Below are 18,493 nucleotides of genomic sequence, written 5' to 3' on the forward strand. Positions count from 1 at the left end.
TCCCAAGGAAGAACACCACCTACACAAAGCAATATACACTGCATGAATTATTAAAACCAACATAGTAAAAGCTACAACTAGGAGCCAAGGTGAATGACAAGAATTATCTTCATCAAACCACTCAGGAACAACTTACACTTTTATACAGCTTCAATACTTGTGAAGAAGGGTGAAAATCGGAATAAAATTCATCAACCAAAACAGAGAGTCGACAAATCTCATCAGTCATTGCAGAAGAGACCTGAAAATGTTAAAATGTAGACATGGCAATAGACTATTTCGTCATTAATTTTTTTTTTTTAAAACAGAGTACAAAAGAGAAAATTATTAAAATACTAACTGAAACACTAGATTATTTAGGTTGAAAATGTTTTGCCCATTTTGACGATTAATCAAAAAATGCAAACAGCTAGCAATCTGCTGTTTAAAAACCCTCTCCAATATAAAAGCTGTGCAGATCTCAGTAAGGAGCACCTCATGAATTAGCTAGATCTGACAGATAAAAGGAGCTATCAGCAGCAGTTCAATCTTATTTTTCCACACATCTCCATTAAAGAAGATTCCAGGAGTAATTTAAGAATGGCTATTTACCAACCTACAGTAACTGTGGTCTTTGAGATGCATTATCTACACATATTCCACTTCTGTGCACAGTTGTGCCATGCACGGGAGATCAGAATCTATTTGAGCAGTAGTGGCCAATTGGGATATTGCCTTATGGCACCTGAAAGCTGAAGACAAAGGGTGAACTGAGTGAAATCTCCCTTCAATTACTTCATAAAGCAGAATCCAGTTGATACTGCTCAGAGTGAGTAACCTTTCCTTCTTCTTCAAGTAGTGTCCCTATGGGTGCTTCATTTCAGGAGACTTCAGAGCAGTATCCCAGAAGGCGGAGAGAATAGACTCCAGTACTGAAGACAGAACTGCATTGCTAACTGCTATGTCAGATCAAGAGGCATGAACCAAGGCATGGTGTGTGAAGAAATTATATATTGAAGACAATGTAAAAGCTGTGCAGATCTCAGTTACTGAAATGTCCTTAAGCAGGGCCATTGACATGGATTTTGACCTTGTACAGTGGGCCAATACCTTAGCAGAAAGTTGGTCATTGGCAGCATCATAGCAAGTAATACGACACCCTGAAATCCACCTCGATAGCCTTTGGATAGAAACAATGTATCCCTTAGATCTGTCCGCAAAGGAGATAAATAGTCTAGGAGACTTGCAAAATGGTTTGGTCCTATCTAGATAGAAAGCCAATGCTCATCTGATGTCTTAGGTATGGAAAGAAGCTTCCTTTTTGAGTTATGTGGTTTCGGGGGGGGGGGGGGGGGGGGGGCAGGTGGACAAGAGGAAGATAAATGGATAGTCTGGTTCAGCTGAAACTTGGATGACACCTTATGCAGGAATTTAGAGAGTGGATGTAGAGAAAGAATACCATAAAAGGAGGATTTGCCATCAAGGCCCCGATTTCTCCAACTCTTTGAGCCGATGTAATGGCTATTAAAAACATCCATCTTCATAGATAGGTTCAGTAAGGAAGAGATCACCAGTGGTTCAAATGAGAGTTTTAGGAGACCTTTGAGAACTAGATTAAGATCCCAAACTGGAGTGGGGGCTTTTACTTGAGGGAAAAGGTTCCACAGTCCTTTAATGAACCTTATAGTTGTAACGTGAGAAAATGCTGAGAACCTTTCCACTGGAGAATGAAAGGCTGTTATTGCAGTCAAATGAACCTTGATCAAGCAAGCTGATACAACAGAAGAAAACAGATTGAAGAGTTAATCCAGGAAAAGTGAAAATGAAGAAGATTCAAGTTCACGTCTCTGGTTTTCTCACAATAGCTAAATCTTTTTCACTTCTGAAGTACTATGGATAGATTATTTCCTGCTGTTTAGTAACACCTGCTATACCTCTTCAGAACCAGTAAGATTATCCCTGTGAACCATCAAGTAGCCATGCCCTGAGGTGGAGAACTTCCAGGTTGGGAAGAAACACTTGCCAAGCCTCTTGGGAGGAGAGTAAGGGTGCACAGAAAACTAATCGCTGGACAAGAGGATGATCAAAACAGGTAAGGGTACCACGCCTGTCTCAGCCATGATGGAACTATTAAAATAACCCCAGCTTTGTTCTACTCAGAGGTATTGGGGGAAATGCATAATACAGGCCCTTCATCCAAAACAAGAGGAATGCATGCCCCAGGGAATAGAGGTCTAAATCCCCTCTTAAACAAAACAGACAACAGTTCCTGTTTGTGACAGTGGCAAACAGGTCCATTTCTGGATGTCCCCATTTTTTAAATATGTCATCTAGGATTAATGGGTCCAAGTCCCATTCACAGTCCTGAGAGAAGCACACCTGTTAAGGACATTGACCATGGTGTTTTGCATGCCAAGGTACATTGCTGAAAAGGGAATGCGATGGACTATGCACCAATTCCATAACTTTATTGCTCTGGCACACAAAGAGAGGGATCTTGCTCTTCCTTGCCAGTTGATATAAAACATACAGGCTACGTTGTCCATCATGATCTTGATAAACTTCCCTCCAATGAGAGGCAGAAAATGGAGACATTCCTGACCCTCTTAGCTCTAACCAGCTGATGTTGAGATTAGCCTCGAGGCGATCATCTATCCTGGATTATATGAACATCAAGATGTCCCCCCCCCATCTCAACAGTGATGCATCCGCAGTAACTGAGATCATTGGCATCACCTGGAGAAATGGAATGCCGGCACCAACATTGTAGTGATCTTTCCACCAGTCTAAGGAATCTTTCACTTGGTAGGAAACAGAAACTTGTCTGCTGAAGCTGTATCTGCTTGGTTAGTAGATTGTCCCAAGCCACTCCTCAAAGCAGTGAAGGCATAACCAAGCATGATCTGTAACACAAGTGCAAGCTACCATATGACCCAGGAGCTGAACACTGTTCTCTTCACTGAAGTTTGAGGGCTCACTTGAATTGTTCTGACAAGTTTTGACCGGGTTACAAATCTGCCCATGGGAACACAGGCCCTGGCAGTCAGTGAATCCATGGATGCCCCTATGAAGTGTATTTTCTTATGGAGATCAGTGCGGATTTCTGAACTGGGAAGCTGGGATCCTAACTGTAGAAACAAACAGAGGGCCTTTCTGGACAGCTGACAGCATTTCCTCATAAATGAACCCTTGAATAGCTAATCATTGAGGCCTGCACATATTACAATTGCCTCATGACGAAGGTAAGTGGCCACCACCACTAGAACTTTTGAGAACACACTTGGAGCTGAGGAGAGTCTAAAAGGAAGCACCTGATATTGGAAGTGATATTGGCCTATCAGGCAGGCGCGTAGCCAGAGGTGATTTTTTGACAGAGCCTCCAGCTGACATGTGTGGGCTGGCCGAAAAACAAGCGCTTCCCAAACTTCCTGCTTCCAGTCATGTGACTGGAAGCAGGAAGTTTGGGAAAGCCACCGGCCGAGAAAGCTCCAGTTGCGTAGGTAGCTTAAGCGGAGCTTGGGTAGGCCTGCTTTCAAAGTGGGCAGGCGCCTACCATAGTTATGCCCTTGCTATCAGGAAATGCAAGTATCTTCTGCGAGATGCATGTATCGCAATACAGAAATATCAGTCTTGTATGTTGAGGGCTGAAAACCTATCTCCTTAGTCTAATGAAGGAATTATTGTTGCCAGTGTCACCATCCTGAATTTGAGACTTTACGAATTTGTTTAGTAACCTTAAATATAAAATCAGTCAGTCTCATTTATTTTTATTTGATACAAGGAAATACCTCAAGTAGAAATCCTTCCCCCTTTGTATTGAGCTGTATTGCCCCTAAATGAAGAAGGAGTCTATTTCTTGTCTCAGTAGGAGCTTGTGAGAAGAGTCCCCAGAGGAAGGGGGGGGAGGGGGCAGGCAAAGGATGTAAAGTGGATGGCACAGCCTGATGTAAATCTCCAAAACCCATCTGTATGTAGTAATTTCCTCACATGCATGTTGAAAATGGGAGTCTGTTTCTAAATGTGGGAGGTGGACAAACTGTTGCAGTTGGTAGGCTACAAAGTGGGAAGGATTCAAACCTTTGAGCACCTCATCAAAACGGATGTTTCGATAATGAAGCTTCTTGCGTATTAATTAATCAGATGGATTTGTGGTTCTCTTCCTCTGGAACCGGTGTTTCTTTCTAGGGGGTTCTATGGGTCTCTGGAACCTGGGAAAATTGTATCAAACAGGATATCTGGGCAGTGTACGATCTACTAAATTTTCAGGGCTATAAATCTCCAGAGATTGCAGACTGGTTCTGGAGCCTTGGAGAGTACAGAGGGACTTGTCTGTGTTCTCCGAAAACAACTACAGACCATCAAAGGGAAGTTACTCTACTGTGCTCTGGTCTTTGCTTGGGAAATTGGAGAGCTGAAGCCATGATATCCTGTGCATAACAACTGCCACCCAGAAAGAATGGCATCCTCCACATCTAAGCACGTTTGAAGGGATGCCCTGGCTAGCAACTGTCCCTCAGCAAAGACAGCCTGAAATTCTTCTCTTTGATGCAGAGGAAAGTGTTCAATAACTGCACTGATCTTTGCATAGCTCATGTGCTTGTATTTGGCTATGAGCGCCTTGGCAATCCAAAATTGCAGGGCTGCAAATGAATAAGACTTCCATTCAAAAAGTGGTGGTCTCAGTCATACAGGGTTGCCTTGGCATGATGTTGTTTTCCCCTCTCATTCACTGCCTCAACCACCAGAGAATTAGGTTGGGGTCAGGAGCAAAAAGAACGAAAATTATGAGTTCTTGGTGGGGGCAGTCTTTTTTGCCAGACTTCTTGCAAGTTGGTGATACTATTGCTGGGGTCTGCCAGATTGTTTTCACATGATCCGGAAGCATCTCATTGATCGAGAGGGCAACCCTGGTTGGTGCTGCTGACTAAAGGATGGCCAATAACTTGAGTTGCAATTTCTTGACCTCTTCAAAGTGGTATCTGAAGGAAATCTGCCACATGTTTAATGAGGTGTTAGAATTGCTTTAAGTCATCAACCAGAGACGGTGGAGGAGACATTAGCACTTCATCTGGTGATGAGGAGATGACAGATTGAGAAGTAGCCTGCTCATCTGCCCAAGCCTCCTGTTCCTCAAATGTCTCCTTGTGCTGGAGAGTGGTCTGAGGGGGTAGAGACTGTCTTTCTATTGTCTGGTCAGGCTAGGCTCCAAGCCTTAGAAAATTGCTGTCAGCCAGCAGCCCAGGAATCTCACTATAGCCACTAGGGGCATCCATATGGGAGTTGCGGTGACATCCAAAGTTGTTACCGGCACTTCCCCAGGATTCCTCCTTGTCTCTGCAACTAATATAGAAAAGGTTCCTATAAAGTTGGGTTAAGAGAAACCTGTAGCAAAACTGAAAAGGCTTAATGGACTGAATTGAGGGGCCCTCCTCCTCATAGACCAGTGGAGGAGCCCTAACTGAAAATGCTAGCAAGTTAGTCTGTACCAGTGATAAGATGAAAATCCAATGATTGAGTGGGTCTTGGTCTTGATCAGCAGAGATTCTGGTTCTTCTACCACAAATAAATCTTTCAAGTACATAAATTCTTGAGGTAGTGGAGTGTCAGAACTGACATAATGGTCTCTGAAAGTGGATGGTACCAAGGATTTAGATTGCTCTGATGACAGGGACGACAGAGGTGAATGCTTCGATTTGTAAGGTACTGGAGGATCTGTTAAGGGGGGTACTAGCGATAAAGCTGTTTCTGATGGTACTGTTCAGGAGGAACATCTCTCTTTGCCTGGATGGTACAGAAGCTCGCTCAGAGTAGTGCATGTACATAGAAGACCTTCTATTCTCATCAGTACCAAAGGAAACCGTAGCCTCTATCATACCAGGCGGATTCTGAAACCATAGAACTAGTGGGAGACCAAGGTCTTTTTGGAGCAAACTTCCAGGGAACTTTGAAGGTCTCAGACTCTGGTCTCTTTTTCTGTTGGAGTGTTGAGCTGAGGTTGATGGGGCACTAGATCTGCCCAGAGATGGATGTACATTGGGGGTTCTCTCAATCAGACTCTGAGGTAGGCTGAAGAGAGCTTGATCTCCTCATTCTTCGTCACCTGAATATAAGGGCTGAACAGAAGTTACATTTCTGTGGGATGTGCGACTCTCCTAGGCAGCAAATGAACTTGGAGTGGCTGTCACTAATTGAGATGGCCTCCCAGCAAGTGAGGCAACATTTGAAACCGAGAGAGCTGGGCATGCCCTCCCAAGGAAGGCAAGTCTCTCCATAATGAGGAGAGAGGAAAAAAGGCAATCCTTTCACTAGTAAAAGTGAACTAACAACTATACTAAATTAAACTAGCACTAAGTAAACAATTCTAATTAGATGAGGCACACTCAAGGTGGACAAGCTAACCTGCTCTCTCAGGCCAAGGCAATTGAGAAGGAGCTGAGGGCAGTTCACCCCTCAGCCCTAGATAGCCTTGGGATGGGCATGAGGATGTGTAGGATGTATGTGCGGGCCAAACAGGCACTGCTAGCAAGTCTCCAATTGAAGGCACGTGGGATGCATGCACATTTGAAGTGGAGCACCCATAGGGACACTACTTGAAGAAAAACAGGGTGAGTCTCCAAGCTGCAAATTTAAAGATGGAAAATAGTCTCTTCCTTGTTTGTATCCAATACATTTGCTCTTTGTATGCAGCCTACCTTGTTCTCTACTTCCTCGGTAACCTGTTTGATTTTTTTCTTAATATCCTCTGTTAAGATGTTCAGCTGATTTTGAACAAATTCCAACCTATCTTTCTGGTCCTCTCGCTCTTCCATTGAATGAACTCTAAAGTAGCAAAAAAGAAATCAACATCAACACTAGCTGTTCTCCCAGAAACACAATAGTACAAACAAGTGTAATAAATCCAGCATGGATGGACAATTACTACAAGAGGGTTTATTAAACAGTCAAGAGAATTGGAAGTCATGTTAGGCTGACAAAACTATCGATTGACATAAGCAACTGTCCTATTTGTCAGAATGCTAGTATAATACAGATTAAGTTTACAGACATGTCCTAATGTAACTCATTACAAATTAGCTTTTGCAACACAGGATCTGTTACAAAGAGTGTGTTTGGAATTCAGGTACCAATTGTGGCATGTATAATTACTAAAGAAAAAGAAAGGCGATAGGGAAAGGAATCTTGTTTGTGAAGCTGGCCCTCTAAGACTTAACTTATCCCTACAAATTAGTGGAGACAATTCCTCTGATCAGACTGCCCTATTACTGCTCACTGGCACCATTTGATTGCTGCTTAACAATGAAACTGTATTTCTCATCTTGAGGATCAGGAAAAATAAAAACACCAAAACCCTTCCATAAATGACTCTCAAGTAGTGCTGAGCCCATAGTTCAAATGAGGATGGTTTAAAGGCTGAAGTTACATAACCTGATCAACCAATGGTTGTGCCACATGCTGATTCAAATGATATAGGGAGAGGCAGAGCATAGGTTTTGATGGACAGATTTAGATAATAAAGTAACAGATTCAAGAAAAGGACATCAAGAGTGGCATTCTTAGAATTAATCTAAGATCTGATAAAATGCAGCAGGTAGGGGTGTAAATGCACAACTAGCAGAAGCTGAGATTTGGTGGGGGATTATGTACTCCACTGGAGGGTACATTACGGAGGTGCACAGACAGAAAGGAGGTAAACTGGAGAGGTTAATACACAATAGCACATTAATTGGGTAAGAAAAGACCAGGCATAAAGGGCAGTTAGGAGAAATTTCTTCATTCAAAGTATGCGACAGTCTCAGAAGCAGAAAAATCACTACAATTACAGTATGAAAGTAATAGATAAGCAAAGGGAGGAAAGAAATACTGCCAGGGGCAAAGGTGACACAGACCAGATTGCTCATATGAACTCCATCCATCCAAAGTTATATTTTAACCACCTGCAAGCTGCCTGGTTGTCTTCACTTTTTCACACACACTCCTGCTGATTCACCCTCTTCCCTTTGCAGTACATTATAGATGAGATGGGCCTGAGTATTGCTTCTAAAATGGTGGTTACAAAAAGACAGACTCCTTACAGCTCTAAAATGGAGTCTTAAAAAACAAGCTCATAGGATCAACTAGCCACCTTTGCAATCTGTTAACAACGAAGAAAGCAACAACATGAATGCAGTGATCACTGGACACATCTCAAAGCTCTGTGTGTTTCTCCTCACATAGAACAAGTAAACATGAGGAAATGGTGCTAGTGAGCAGTATTGAGACTGAACAGTGAGAGAAATTCCCTATTCACCTCTTACCAGTAGGGACAAGTGAACTTTAGAGTCTAAACGAGCACCGGAAAATTAATGCAATGGAAATGGGTCTCTCTATGATCTGGATATATCAAAAATAAAAGACTCCTACCTTTTTTCTGCTGCTGCCACATTTATGGCGTCCATAATGTTTTTCACAGTATCTATTATCTGTTTAGCTCTGATAGTGTGCTGTTCAAACTTGGTTTTCACGGCTGACTGCGAGATACACTCCTGCGAGGGGCCCAAGTCACAACACATTACTGTAATTCCATACCAATGCTCTCAGGAATTTCAATGTCAGAAAGTGCTTGCTGCTATTATCAAACTTAAACCCAAAGAAAAATAAAAAAGGAGGACGTGTACAGAAATCAAAGACAAAGAACTGAAAATTCAAATACATCTATAGCAGCAAGATTGTACCTCTATATCTGTCCACAGTAATGTGAGTTGTTTTTGTAAATTAACAGCATAAAAGAAACATCATAAAACCAAAATCCGATGTACAAGTATGAAGATAAGACTGTTCCTTTCTCAATAGTATAAGCATCTCAGAAATTTTGCACACTAACTCTTGGCAGGTCTGAATGCTTAGTACTAATTCTTATAGCATTAACTAGTTCGTGGTGGTTTTAATTGTCACATTAATTTTTCTGAAAGTTTCAGGGTGTAGTTGCTTTTACCCCAACAAGATTTTGCATAATTCAAACTTATGTTGATAGTAACATGCCTACCAGCCAAACATGCAATTTGGCCAACCATATGGGGCATTCCAAAACAAGTGTTAAAGCATTCTTTAAAATATTTTCCCTTCCTGCAGAATATTCATATGTTAAATCTAATGGTACTGAATGGTTAGAAATAATAGAGTATAAGGCCAGAAAGGACAACTATGATTATGAAATCTAACCTCCTGCTCCACACAGACCACTGTACTTCCTGGAATTAAATTCCTGTTTGAACTAGAGTGCATCTTTTAGAAAAACATGAAATCTTTATTTAAAAATTGTCAGTGATGGAGAATCCCCCACAACCCTGGGTAAGTGGTTCCAATGGTTAACAACCCTCCCCTCATGGTTAACAAATTAAGCCTTGGTTTCAAGTCTGAATTTATCTAGCTACAACTTCCAGCCACTTTATCTTGTTATACCATTGTCTGTTAGACTGAAGACCGCATTATCAAATTTTTGTTCCCTATGTAGTTTATTAGAAACTATGAACAAATTACTCCATAGTCATCTCTTTGTTAAGCTAAATAGATCGATAGACTGAAGGTGCTCACTATAAGGCATGTTTTCCAATCCTTTATTATCCATGTATATTCTCCGAACCCTCTCCAAATTAGCAATTAATTCTTCTTGAATTATTGACACCAGAACTGGACAGAGTATTCCAGCAGTACTCACATGAGTGCCAAATAGACTTCATATAATTTTCCTCATTATTCATTATTACCCTGTTTATATATCCAAGGATCACATTAATGCTTTTGGCCACAGCATCACTTTGTGAGTTCATGTTCAGCTGATTATCCATTATGACTAAGGATAAGAGTATGTCATGGAGATCATGGCTTCCATGACTTCCAGAGACCTCTAACATTTTCTTCTTCAGCTGTTGCAGCGGGTCTGGAGCTCCACGGTGACAGAAGTAGCTGGGGGGCCCAACAGACCCAGAGTTCCCAGCCACCACAGGTGGTGAGGGCCCCCCCTGCAGTTTCGAGCCACCCCACAGCTCTGAGCCACCAGGGCAGTGGGGGACCCTACAGACCCAGAACTCTCAGCCGCCAGGGCGGTGAGAGGCCCCCCTGCAAACCTGAGTCACCACAGGCAGCAGGAGTCCTGGAGCTGTCAGCCATGGTGGAGGGTCCTGGACACCCCTCCATTCCCCAAAACGGCTTGGGCTCTCATCCCCCCAGTCAGTCCCATTTTGTCACAGTTATCTGTAGTAATAGTCAGGGTCAGGTCATAGGCAATAAAAAAAATGTCACAGAAGCCTGTTATCTGTCCCAGATTTTTACTAAAAGTAACTGACAAAATCTTAACCTTAATTATGACCTCCCAGTCCTTTTCTGAGACACGCTTCCTAGGATATAGTTCCCCTTTTTGGACGCAAGGCCTATAATCTTTGTTCCTAGATGTGTGACTTTGCATTTGGCTGTATTAAAACAGACATTACTGAAACTCAAACTAAAAGAACAGATGACCAGCTTTGGCAAAATGAATTTATGGCTATAAGTAAGACTATAAAATTATGCCATATCATACAATGCAGACAATCTACTTAACTGGTGTTCACACTGTGCTAATGTTGACAGCCTGATCAAACACTATCAGTATCCTACATGTGTTTTAGAAATAAGAGTAATAGTTAAACCATCTAGTTTCCTTTTATCAGATATAGCTAATTATAGAGATTTTTTAAAAAGGTACAAATGGCAGGTTAAGTGCCTAACTCCCACTGCCTTTCAACAGCAGTTGGGCCTAATCACCCACATGTTCTTTCAAAAATCTTGCCCCCATCTAGCCCTCCATAATAGTTTGTGAAAAGATGTAAACAAAACATCAAAAGAAAAGAAACAGAATGGGTAAAAGGTTTTCTTTGTTCCTCGATGAAGCAGATCTAGAAATCAGCAACGAAAAGCCAGAGGTTCATAGTTATCAGCACACTGTTAGAGCTAGACTAGACATGTTTGAAAGACTCTCGTCTTTCCTACATTAGTAGGTAGTAGATAAAGGGATTATAGTCGTTCATTACACAATCAGAAAATCCACAGTTAAAGCACTAGGAAAAACACAAGTGTTAGTTATATGGCTGGAAAGATGAGGGAGGAAAGTTTGCTTTTAAAGTTTATAAACAAATGCATTTATCAAAAGGAAGATAAAAGCTGCGCTTCACTAGTATAACTCAGAACAGTTACCTCAAACTGCACTTCAAGAAAAACCAGTTCATTTCCCTATAAGTGCACAGCTCAATACACTTACTGTGCATAGAATCAGAGAGATACTCTGCAATGTAGTGTTAATTAAGGATGTGATAGTGTTTGACTTATAAACTCTCCCTCCCCCACCTACTTCAGGAAGCAGAAGCAGCTTGGCAAACAGTGATCCAGGAATGAGGACTGTCTTTTTTAAAAAGCGTATAACCCCTTGAGTGCTTTTGCATACAGCTCACTAAATGCTGAGGCTCTGTCATGTCAAAAATATAATTTCAAAGTAATCTATTGTAAAAATCTTAGCGGAAACAAACTCTCTTTTCCACATTATGTGAGAATGAAAACACAAAACCCGACAAACCCATAGTTTGTCCACTGAAGGCTCCATGGACTAAAGACCACATCAACTAGTTTTTCTCTTGTCATTGTATGTGTGTGTGTTTGTATATTTGGATGTGCACATATTATACGTAAGGCGGGTAGTGTGTAACCTCTAGGTTAAACTACAGGTATAAAGGTAGCTTTTAAATATAAGGATAAGATATAGGTGAGAGACAGTACGGCAAGAAGCCTACAGGCTCAAACCTGTAAGACATTAGCATAAGCATTTAGCCTATTAAGTGAGGCTCATTAAGTTTTAGCATTAGTATGTTGACCAACAGAGTCCCTAAGTCACAAGATGGCATAAGGTATTTTTGTAATAAACAGTTCTATTGAAATTCTGCACCAAATGCTGACAGGTAACTGCAAGAAGTCAGTGCATGCCCATTTGGGTATTTTAGGATAGGAACACTGATGCTTAACCACAGGATTGCTCTAGTAACTGATTGACGTATATGCTAGTAAGTTTGAGATCATTAATATACTAGCCTATAGAATAAGGAAACCTCAACAGTATCAGGGTGAGAAAGTTAGTTACATGTAAAGGAGGCAAAAAATTTATGAATATTCATGGCAGCCATCAGACCTGATAGTAGGGCTAACCAGAGCCTAGAGCAGTGGTTCTCAACTTTTTCTCATCTGAAGACCCCGAATGCATTTCAAAGGGAAGTGTGGCCCCCTTTGGAAATCTGAGACACAAGCTGTGGACCCCCGCAGGGGTCTGTGGACCAAAAAAACCACTGTTCTATGGTAACAACCACCTTTCGTGGACACCTTAGACATAGTATGTGGCCCCCCAGGAGCTTGTGGGCCACACCACTGGCTTAGATCATCAAGGAATAGTTTGGCATGCCAAGTGATGGGATCCTTAATGACCACCACCTATCTCCCTTCCCTTTGCAAGGATTGTGTGAGTATGCGTATGAAATGATGCAGGACATAAAGTTAATATTGCATTACTGTAACATTCTTGTTGGGATCACAACATACGTGTTTACACTCACCTTGTTAATAAAATTATTGAAAGCTCAAAACATTCTTCCTATGTTTTACTTGCAACCGGGCACATCAGTGTTTCCAATTTTGCTATAATTCTAACAACCATTGACTTGGTCTTGGAACTGGACTATGGTCCAACTTTAGAGTATTAATTTGCTAAACTGGGAATTCTTAAATAACTAATACACAGTGAATAGATCAGGCAACAAGTGCTGCCTATTATTAAAGTGGTCTTATAATGGGAATGTCGGGCTATGTTTTCAGCTACTTATAACAAAACTAACTGTTCAGGTTGAATTTTTTCATGCTGGGTGTCTGCTTCAGGCTGAATTTTCTGGGAAAAATTCAGCCAAAACAGTTCACTTGTTTCCAAGAATAAGGTCCGAGGAAAATAAATTGTTTTGTCCTTGCTAAAAAATCATGGCAACCTTTTTTGAGAAGTTCTAGCATTCCTGTGCTTTGGAGCAGGTACTAGATATTTGTAAGTGGGGTGAACTTTGTGTCTTTCGCCATGCTTGTGAAAATCCCCCCAAATCTGGCAAGCGATAAGCCTTTGAAAAAACCTGCAGTTTGCACATGCTCATTAGTCACTAGCTAGAGCTTCACAGCTGAATTCCCCAAAGAGTCTATCTGCATGGAGCATGTGCCAACCCAGGGCTAAACAGGACATTCTCCACAATTGCAGCTCTGGGTTCTTGTCTGCTGGGGCTAGGCATCAGCCCTGAAAGCAGGGTAACTGTCTCACATGTGCTTTCAATGCCTCCTCTGCTGGACCAAGGAGTGTGGAGGAAAAAGTTGCCTTATCTGAATGCAGAACGGACAAGAGCTGGATCTGGGGGGCAGGGAGTCGAGTCAGACAAGGAACCTGGGAGAAGGGAGAACTGAATTGGCTGGGCAAAGAAACAGACAAAGAACCTGGGACAGCGGGGACAGGATATGTGGGTGAGCAACTGGAGGCCAGGGGAAGGGATACAAGTCAGTTGATGAGCAATGGGGATGGGGGAGAAGAAGGAATGCCTGGAAGCTAATGGAGGAGACTGGGACTGAGAGTCCAGAGGAGGAGACTAGGACTGGCTGGGCAAGGAGACTGGATGAAAAGATTGAGGTGTGGAGACTAGACATAACTAGTTTAGGAGAACAGGCCTGAAACAAGTAGCCAGGGATGGGGAAGAGACAGGACAGGACAGATGGCATCAAGTTTCAGGGGAAGAGGCAGAAGTGTCTGTGCCCTGTAGAACACACAGCCCTCCAAAGCCTGGAATGGAACACAAGATTCTCAAGTTTCATTATTTCTTGTCAGCAAATATCTATGAAACACACTGACAAACTGTCACATTCCCCTCTTAGTGCTGGTCCACAAAGAGGTTGACGATCTACTGTTGCTATCAGTTACTCACTCCTTTAGCTCATGTCCCAGAGATCTGTGCAGTGGATGTTAAGGTTCTATCTCGGCTGTTGATCCATGGGGGCATAGGATGGAATTTTTATTTTTTCCAGTATGCTTTCTTTCAAAAGCAAAGAAATTGCACACGCACACACACAGACCCACCCCCCTATGTTAAAAGGGCATTAAGCTTACTAGGTTAAGAAATGCCAGATTTAAAGGGAATGGTGTTGTCCCAATGACTCCAACTTCCCGGAAGTCAGAATCAGACCTTACAGGCACTTTTGAAAACTTTACTTAATCTTAATTGCTGTTGTGTTAAACAAATGAAAATAATTACAAACAAAAATCAATAGAACCTGTATTAAAGTGACATAAGCAAGAAATTTCACACTTCATACTTATCTTTAAGGTACCCCAGTGACCCTAGGCACTCTGGCATACACAGTACAATCATTCATTGTTCCAGGAACTAGGTCATCAAACACAGCAGAGGAGTTAAAGATCAAGTTTAGCCTGATCAAGTTTAGCCTGATATTTCCTTGCTTTTGCTGGATTAAATCAAGCTCTTATTTTAAACAGTTTTGTTATATTCATGTTATTAGATGATTTGATTCAGCTCAGGTCAATTATTTATTTGTAACATGAGAGTAAAAGTATTTCTAGATGCATTTTGATATTTCTTATATACAAGCACAAGCTATGTTGCGGAGTGCATAGGTAGATTCATAGCATTTGCTGGATCTATACCTACACTCGTATCAGTCTATGCTTATGATAACTGAACATGGGGAGCTAACATGCACAATTTAAAATAAGGAGTAATCCTGGTGATCCAATAGATTGAAATCTCTAAGAATGGTATTTTAACATAAGAATTGTCCAGCCTCAGTAGAATAGATAGATATTAACATATTGGAACCAGCCAATGCTCCATTTAGTCCAGAACCCTGTTTTTGAAGATAGTGTCAACCTCAACAATGGATACAGTTGAACGGATAATGTTTGTGGTAAAAATATTTCTGCGGGAGCAGCAGGTACACAAAAATATTGCTACTGCTAAATGTTTCAGTGCTGGGTTGTAGTTGCACTTCCAAGGCCCCGGCTTTAAGAATGTGATTAAGTGGTCAATGCTACAGCCATGAAATAGTTTCCGATACAAACAGCAAGTTCTACAATAGCTATGTACAATCAAGGGCTCAAAATTGCTTACAAGTCACCAGATTCAGAACAACTTTTTTGTCTCACTTTAAATGAAAAAGAGTCTGCAATCATGAGAGTAAGTCTGGAATGTCAAGGTTGAGAGGAAAAAAAATATACAGAAAGCAGAACATTTTGGCTCTAAAATATTGAAAGCTTAACTGTACTGTTTGCATGTTTTCACATCATGTGAGATTTTGGTACAGTAACTCATGAGTACTACCTGTTGGTGTCTTTATATATTAGAAGTTATACTGCTGCTAAGTTCTTATATAAAACAAAGAGCCCAATTCCACAACCCTTCCTCCTGTAGAGTAATACCTATTTGAGCAAGTACATACTACTCATTGTGAGCAAGGATGACTGGGACCCCAAGTTAGCTCAAAACTGGCACTGTGTATGCATATTTATGATATGTAATGGAATTAAGCCAAGAAGGGAACAAAGTCACCTTAGCACCACAAAGCTCTGAAAGCATACAGTTTAAAAAGCTCATGACATCTACCTCAAATATTTGCTCAAAATTCTGAAATTCTTGAAATCTTGTCTGAAATCCTTCAGCAAGTGCACCACCTGCAAAGCATAAGACAGATTTAAGGTAGCTCATAAAATACAGTAACTTACTGCGAAATTTTAACTCCTGAACCAACTCAGACATTTTACATACACATGAAGGGAAGTAAGGTTCAACACATACCACTCTCTGGCATCCCTTGGGCTTTCTGCTTTCTAGCACTAAGAACTTCCTTTGCTGAAACAAAAAAAATGCGGTTCTGTGCTTCTGAGGGTTCAACGACTTTGAGCTCATCAACTAGAAAAGTCAGACAGCGCTCCATGTGCTGCCTGCGCACCTGTAAGAAGAGGCAGAAAAAGCCATGCAAGAAGTACCAGGTAAACTGTAAAACATTTCTGAGAAAGAGAAATCAAAATCTTAGAGCAATAAATGATCCCACTGATCCTAAGAAGCAATGAAGAATCCTCACACATAAGATCCCCTCTAGTCCTAAAGAGGCAGCAGCTGCTCTTAATTAGCCATTTTGGATTCCACCACTTGACAGCAAGATTTTTTGAGTACTCAACCAAAAGCTAACACACTCAAAGGTACTGAAATAACAATTGCTTTACAATTCCCAAGCACAGAGTATGATATATTGCATGTAAATTACACTGGGAAATGAGAATTTTTTTTAAAACTGTCCTGAAAATCATTTTTAAAAACCACCATTGAATCAATGTTATAGGTTGGTAGCAGGTGGTAAAATGCTTTCATATTTTGATCACATATCCTCCCTCCATGTGTTAACAACACTGAGCCACCTCCACCCCACCAATTTGTTTTATTCTTTATAATGTGCCAATTACTATAGTGTCTAGACACAATAGACATACATTTATATGTCTGGCAATATTTTCTCCTATAGTTTAAACAAGCCATTGTCTTTACTATGGTTATCTGACATTTGTTATTTCCAAAGGATGAAAAAGTAACTCACATCCTCCATGTATTCAGGCTCTGATGCAGACGCATCCCAGCGATTATTCAGGATGAAAATGTTTGGCTTAGAAAGTCGTTCATTTACTTTGTGAAAAAAATGTTTTTCCTAAGAATTGAGGAAAGAAAAAAAAAAACCCAAAAGTAATGCATCTTTTAAAGATGGTAGTAGAATTTCTGAATTATCAATTTGTAATTTAAACCAAGAAAGTAAGAGTTATTAAAAAATTGGTTACTTTGGCATTCTGTTTCTTTAAAATTTACCATTTTATATTAGTCCAAAGATAATAAATTGTATTAAGACTATACCAATAACAAAATCTAAGTCAAGAGTTTCACAAGCTTTAAAGAATGGCACTAATTCTTCTCTTAAAAACAGACATAAGGTAAAATTACTTCATAATTTAAAAAAGGCAAGGTCTCCCTTGTTTGAATTGTCCTTTTACTCTTGCACATCCAGCAGAATTTGGATGCTAACCACCATTCACATCAAACTATATTCTCCAGTGGAATAATTTTAACTTGAACGGCAAATAAGTAGCACTGGGTGACAGTGGGCATGACTTGAAGTACTGAAAAGCAGCAGGGACTCCCAAGTAATATCTATATTTTCCATGGAAAACTGAGTAATATGTGCACATGCCTGCAAACATCTTCAAGTTGTTTTGCAAGCCCCTGCTACTTTTCAACAGTTATAACTAATGAATCACAACAGAGTGATCATTATTTAGCACAGCGGAAGAGTGAAAGATAACCTGGTCATCCTCAGCTTCTCTGAACATTAATGGAACACTGTATACACTGTTAGTCCATGTCTACATTATGGTGCTACAGCAGCACATCTACAGCCCCACAGTTATGTCACTACATAGTGCCATAGCCTTCCATAATTGTAGGAAGCATTTATACTATTTCCCATCTTTGTATGAACTCCATCTCCTTGAACAACAATAGCTAGGCAGACAGAAGCATTCCTCTGTCGACCTAGCTGCATTTACACTGGGTGTTAGGTTGGCATAGCTAAGGTGGTCCTGAGCACAATAGCTATGCCGACCAAACCCCAGTGTATATCAGGCCTTAGATACAACCTCTGAAATACTTTAATCGCTATGATCCAATAAGAACTTGTAAATACGTAAATAAAGTACTACTACAACAATAAGAACTCCTTCCAACAGAACCCAGTGGCTTCCTATTTATGAAACAGTGACATATATAAAAATATGTTCTGTGCTCCCTCCACTGGTTTTGCAGCAGGCCACAAAACACTATCCCCTCCAGGTATTACACTTATATCAAGTGAAGATAATGCAAAAAATAAGTATCACGGGAGTATCATGTATTTGCATGCTCCATTTGAAGAGGAGGGGTGTGTAAGTAGAGAAAAATATGCATTTGCCACACTTGGTGAGGCAAGATATTTGAGCACATTAGAACAATTAAGATGAATTTAACAAAGTCTTTAATCTCATTGCATCAGTCACACCAACAAAAATGTAAACAGGCTAGGAGATTTTATTCCGAAAGATGGGACATAAAACCAAGATTTTATGAAGACTCTATATTGGGATAAAATCTCTAGATCACTACTAAAAATAAATAAAGTCGCCTCTTTCAACTCAAATAAGCGTCTGCCACTAATTATCTTCAGACACCATTATGTACGTTCTGCACTCATTAATAAACAAGGAATTATGTGTAGGCTAACTCAAAGACTACATGAGTTTTACACTAAAACAAGCTGCAGGACAGTGACCCAATTTTAGGTACCTGGTTTAAAAAAAAACAAAAAAACAGCAAAATCTTATTAAATAAGCACAAAAATGCTTATGATG

The 18,493-nt window shown here is 40.7% G+C and overlaps 1 protein-coding gene across 4 annotated transcripts in view; it reads right to left on the reverse strand.

Annotated features, from left to right (window-relative positions):
• The window catches only part of MFN1 (mitofusin 1), a 41,381-nt gene that overhangs the window by 11,058 nt on the left and 11,830 nt on the right, over positions 1-18,493 (reverse strand). For all 4 annotated transcript variants that reach the window (XM_067536477.1, XM_067536475.1, XM_067536474.1 and 1 more), the window contains 6 exons: positions 16,660-16,767; positions 15,864-16,017; positions 15,672-15,739; positions 8,380-8,501; positions 6,672-6,798; positions 137-241 (listed from right to left, as the gene is read on the reverse strand). In XM_067536477.1, the coding sequence (XP_067392578.1) occupies positions 137-241; positions 6,672-6,798; positions 8,380-8,501; positions 15,672-15,739; positions 15,864-16,017; positions 16,660-16,767 (684 nt within the window). The remainder of the gene's footprint in view (positions 1-136; positions 242-6,671; positions 6,799-8,379; positions 8,502-15,671; positions 15,740-15,863; positions 16,018-16,659; positions 16,768-18,493) is intronic.

The sequence above is a fragment of the Emydura macquarii genome, unplaced genomic scaffold, assembly GCF_026122565.2.
Source record: "Emydura macquarii macquarii isolate MOO-44397 ecotype Brisbane River unplaced genomic scaffold, CSIRO-AGI_Emac_v2 contig_3603, whole genome shotgun sequence".
Lineage (NCBI taxonomy): Eukaryota > Metazoa > Chordata > Testudines > Chelidae > Emydura > Emydura macquarii.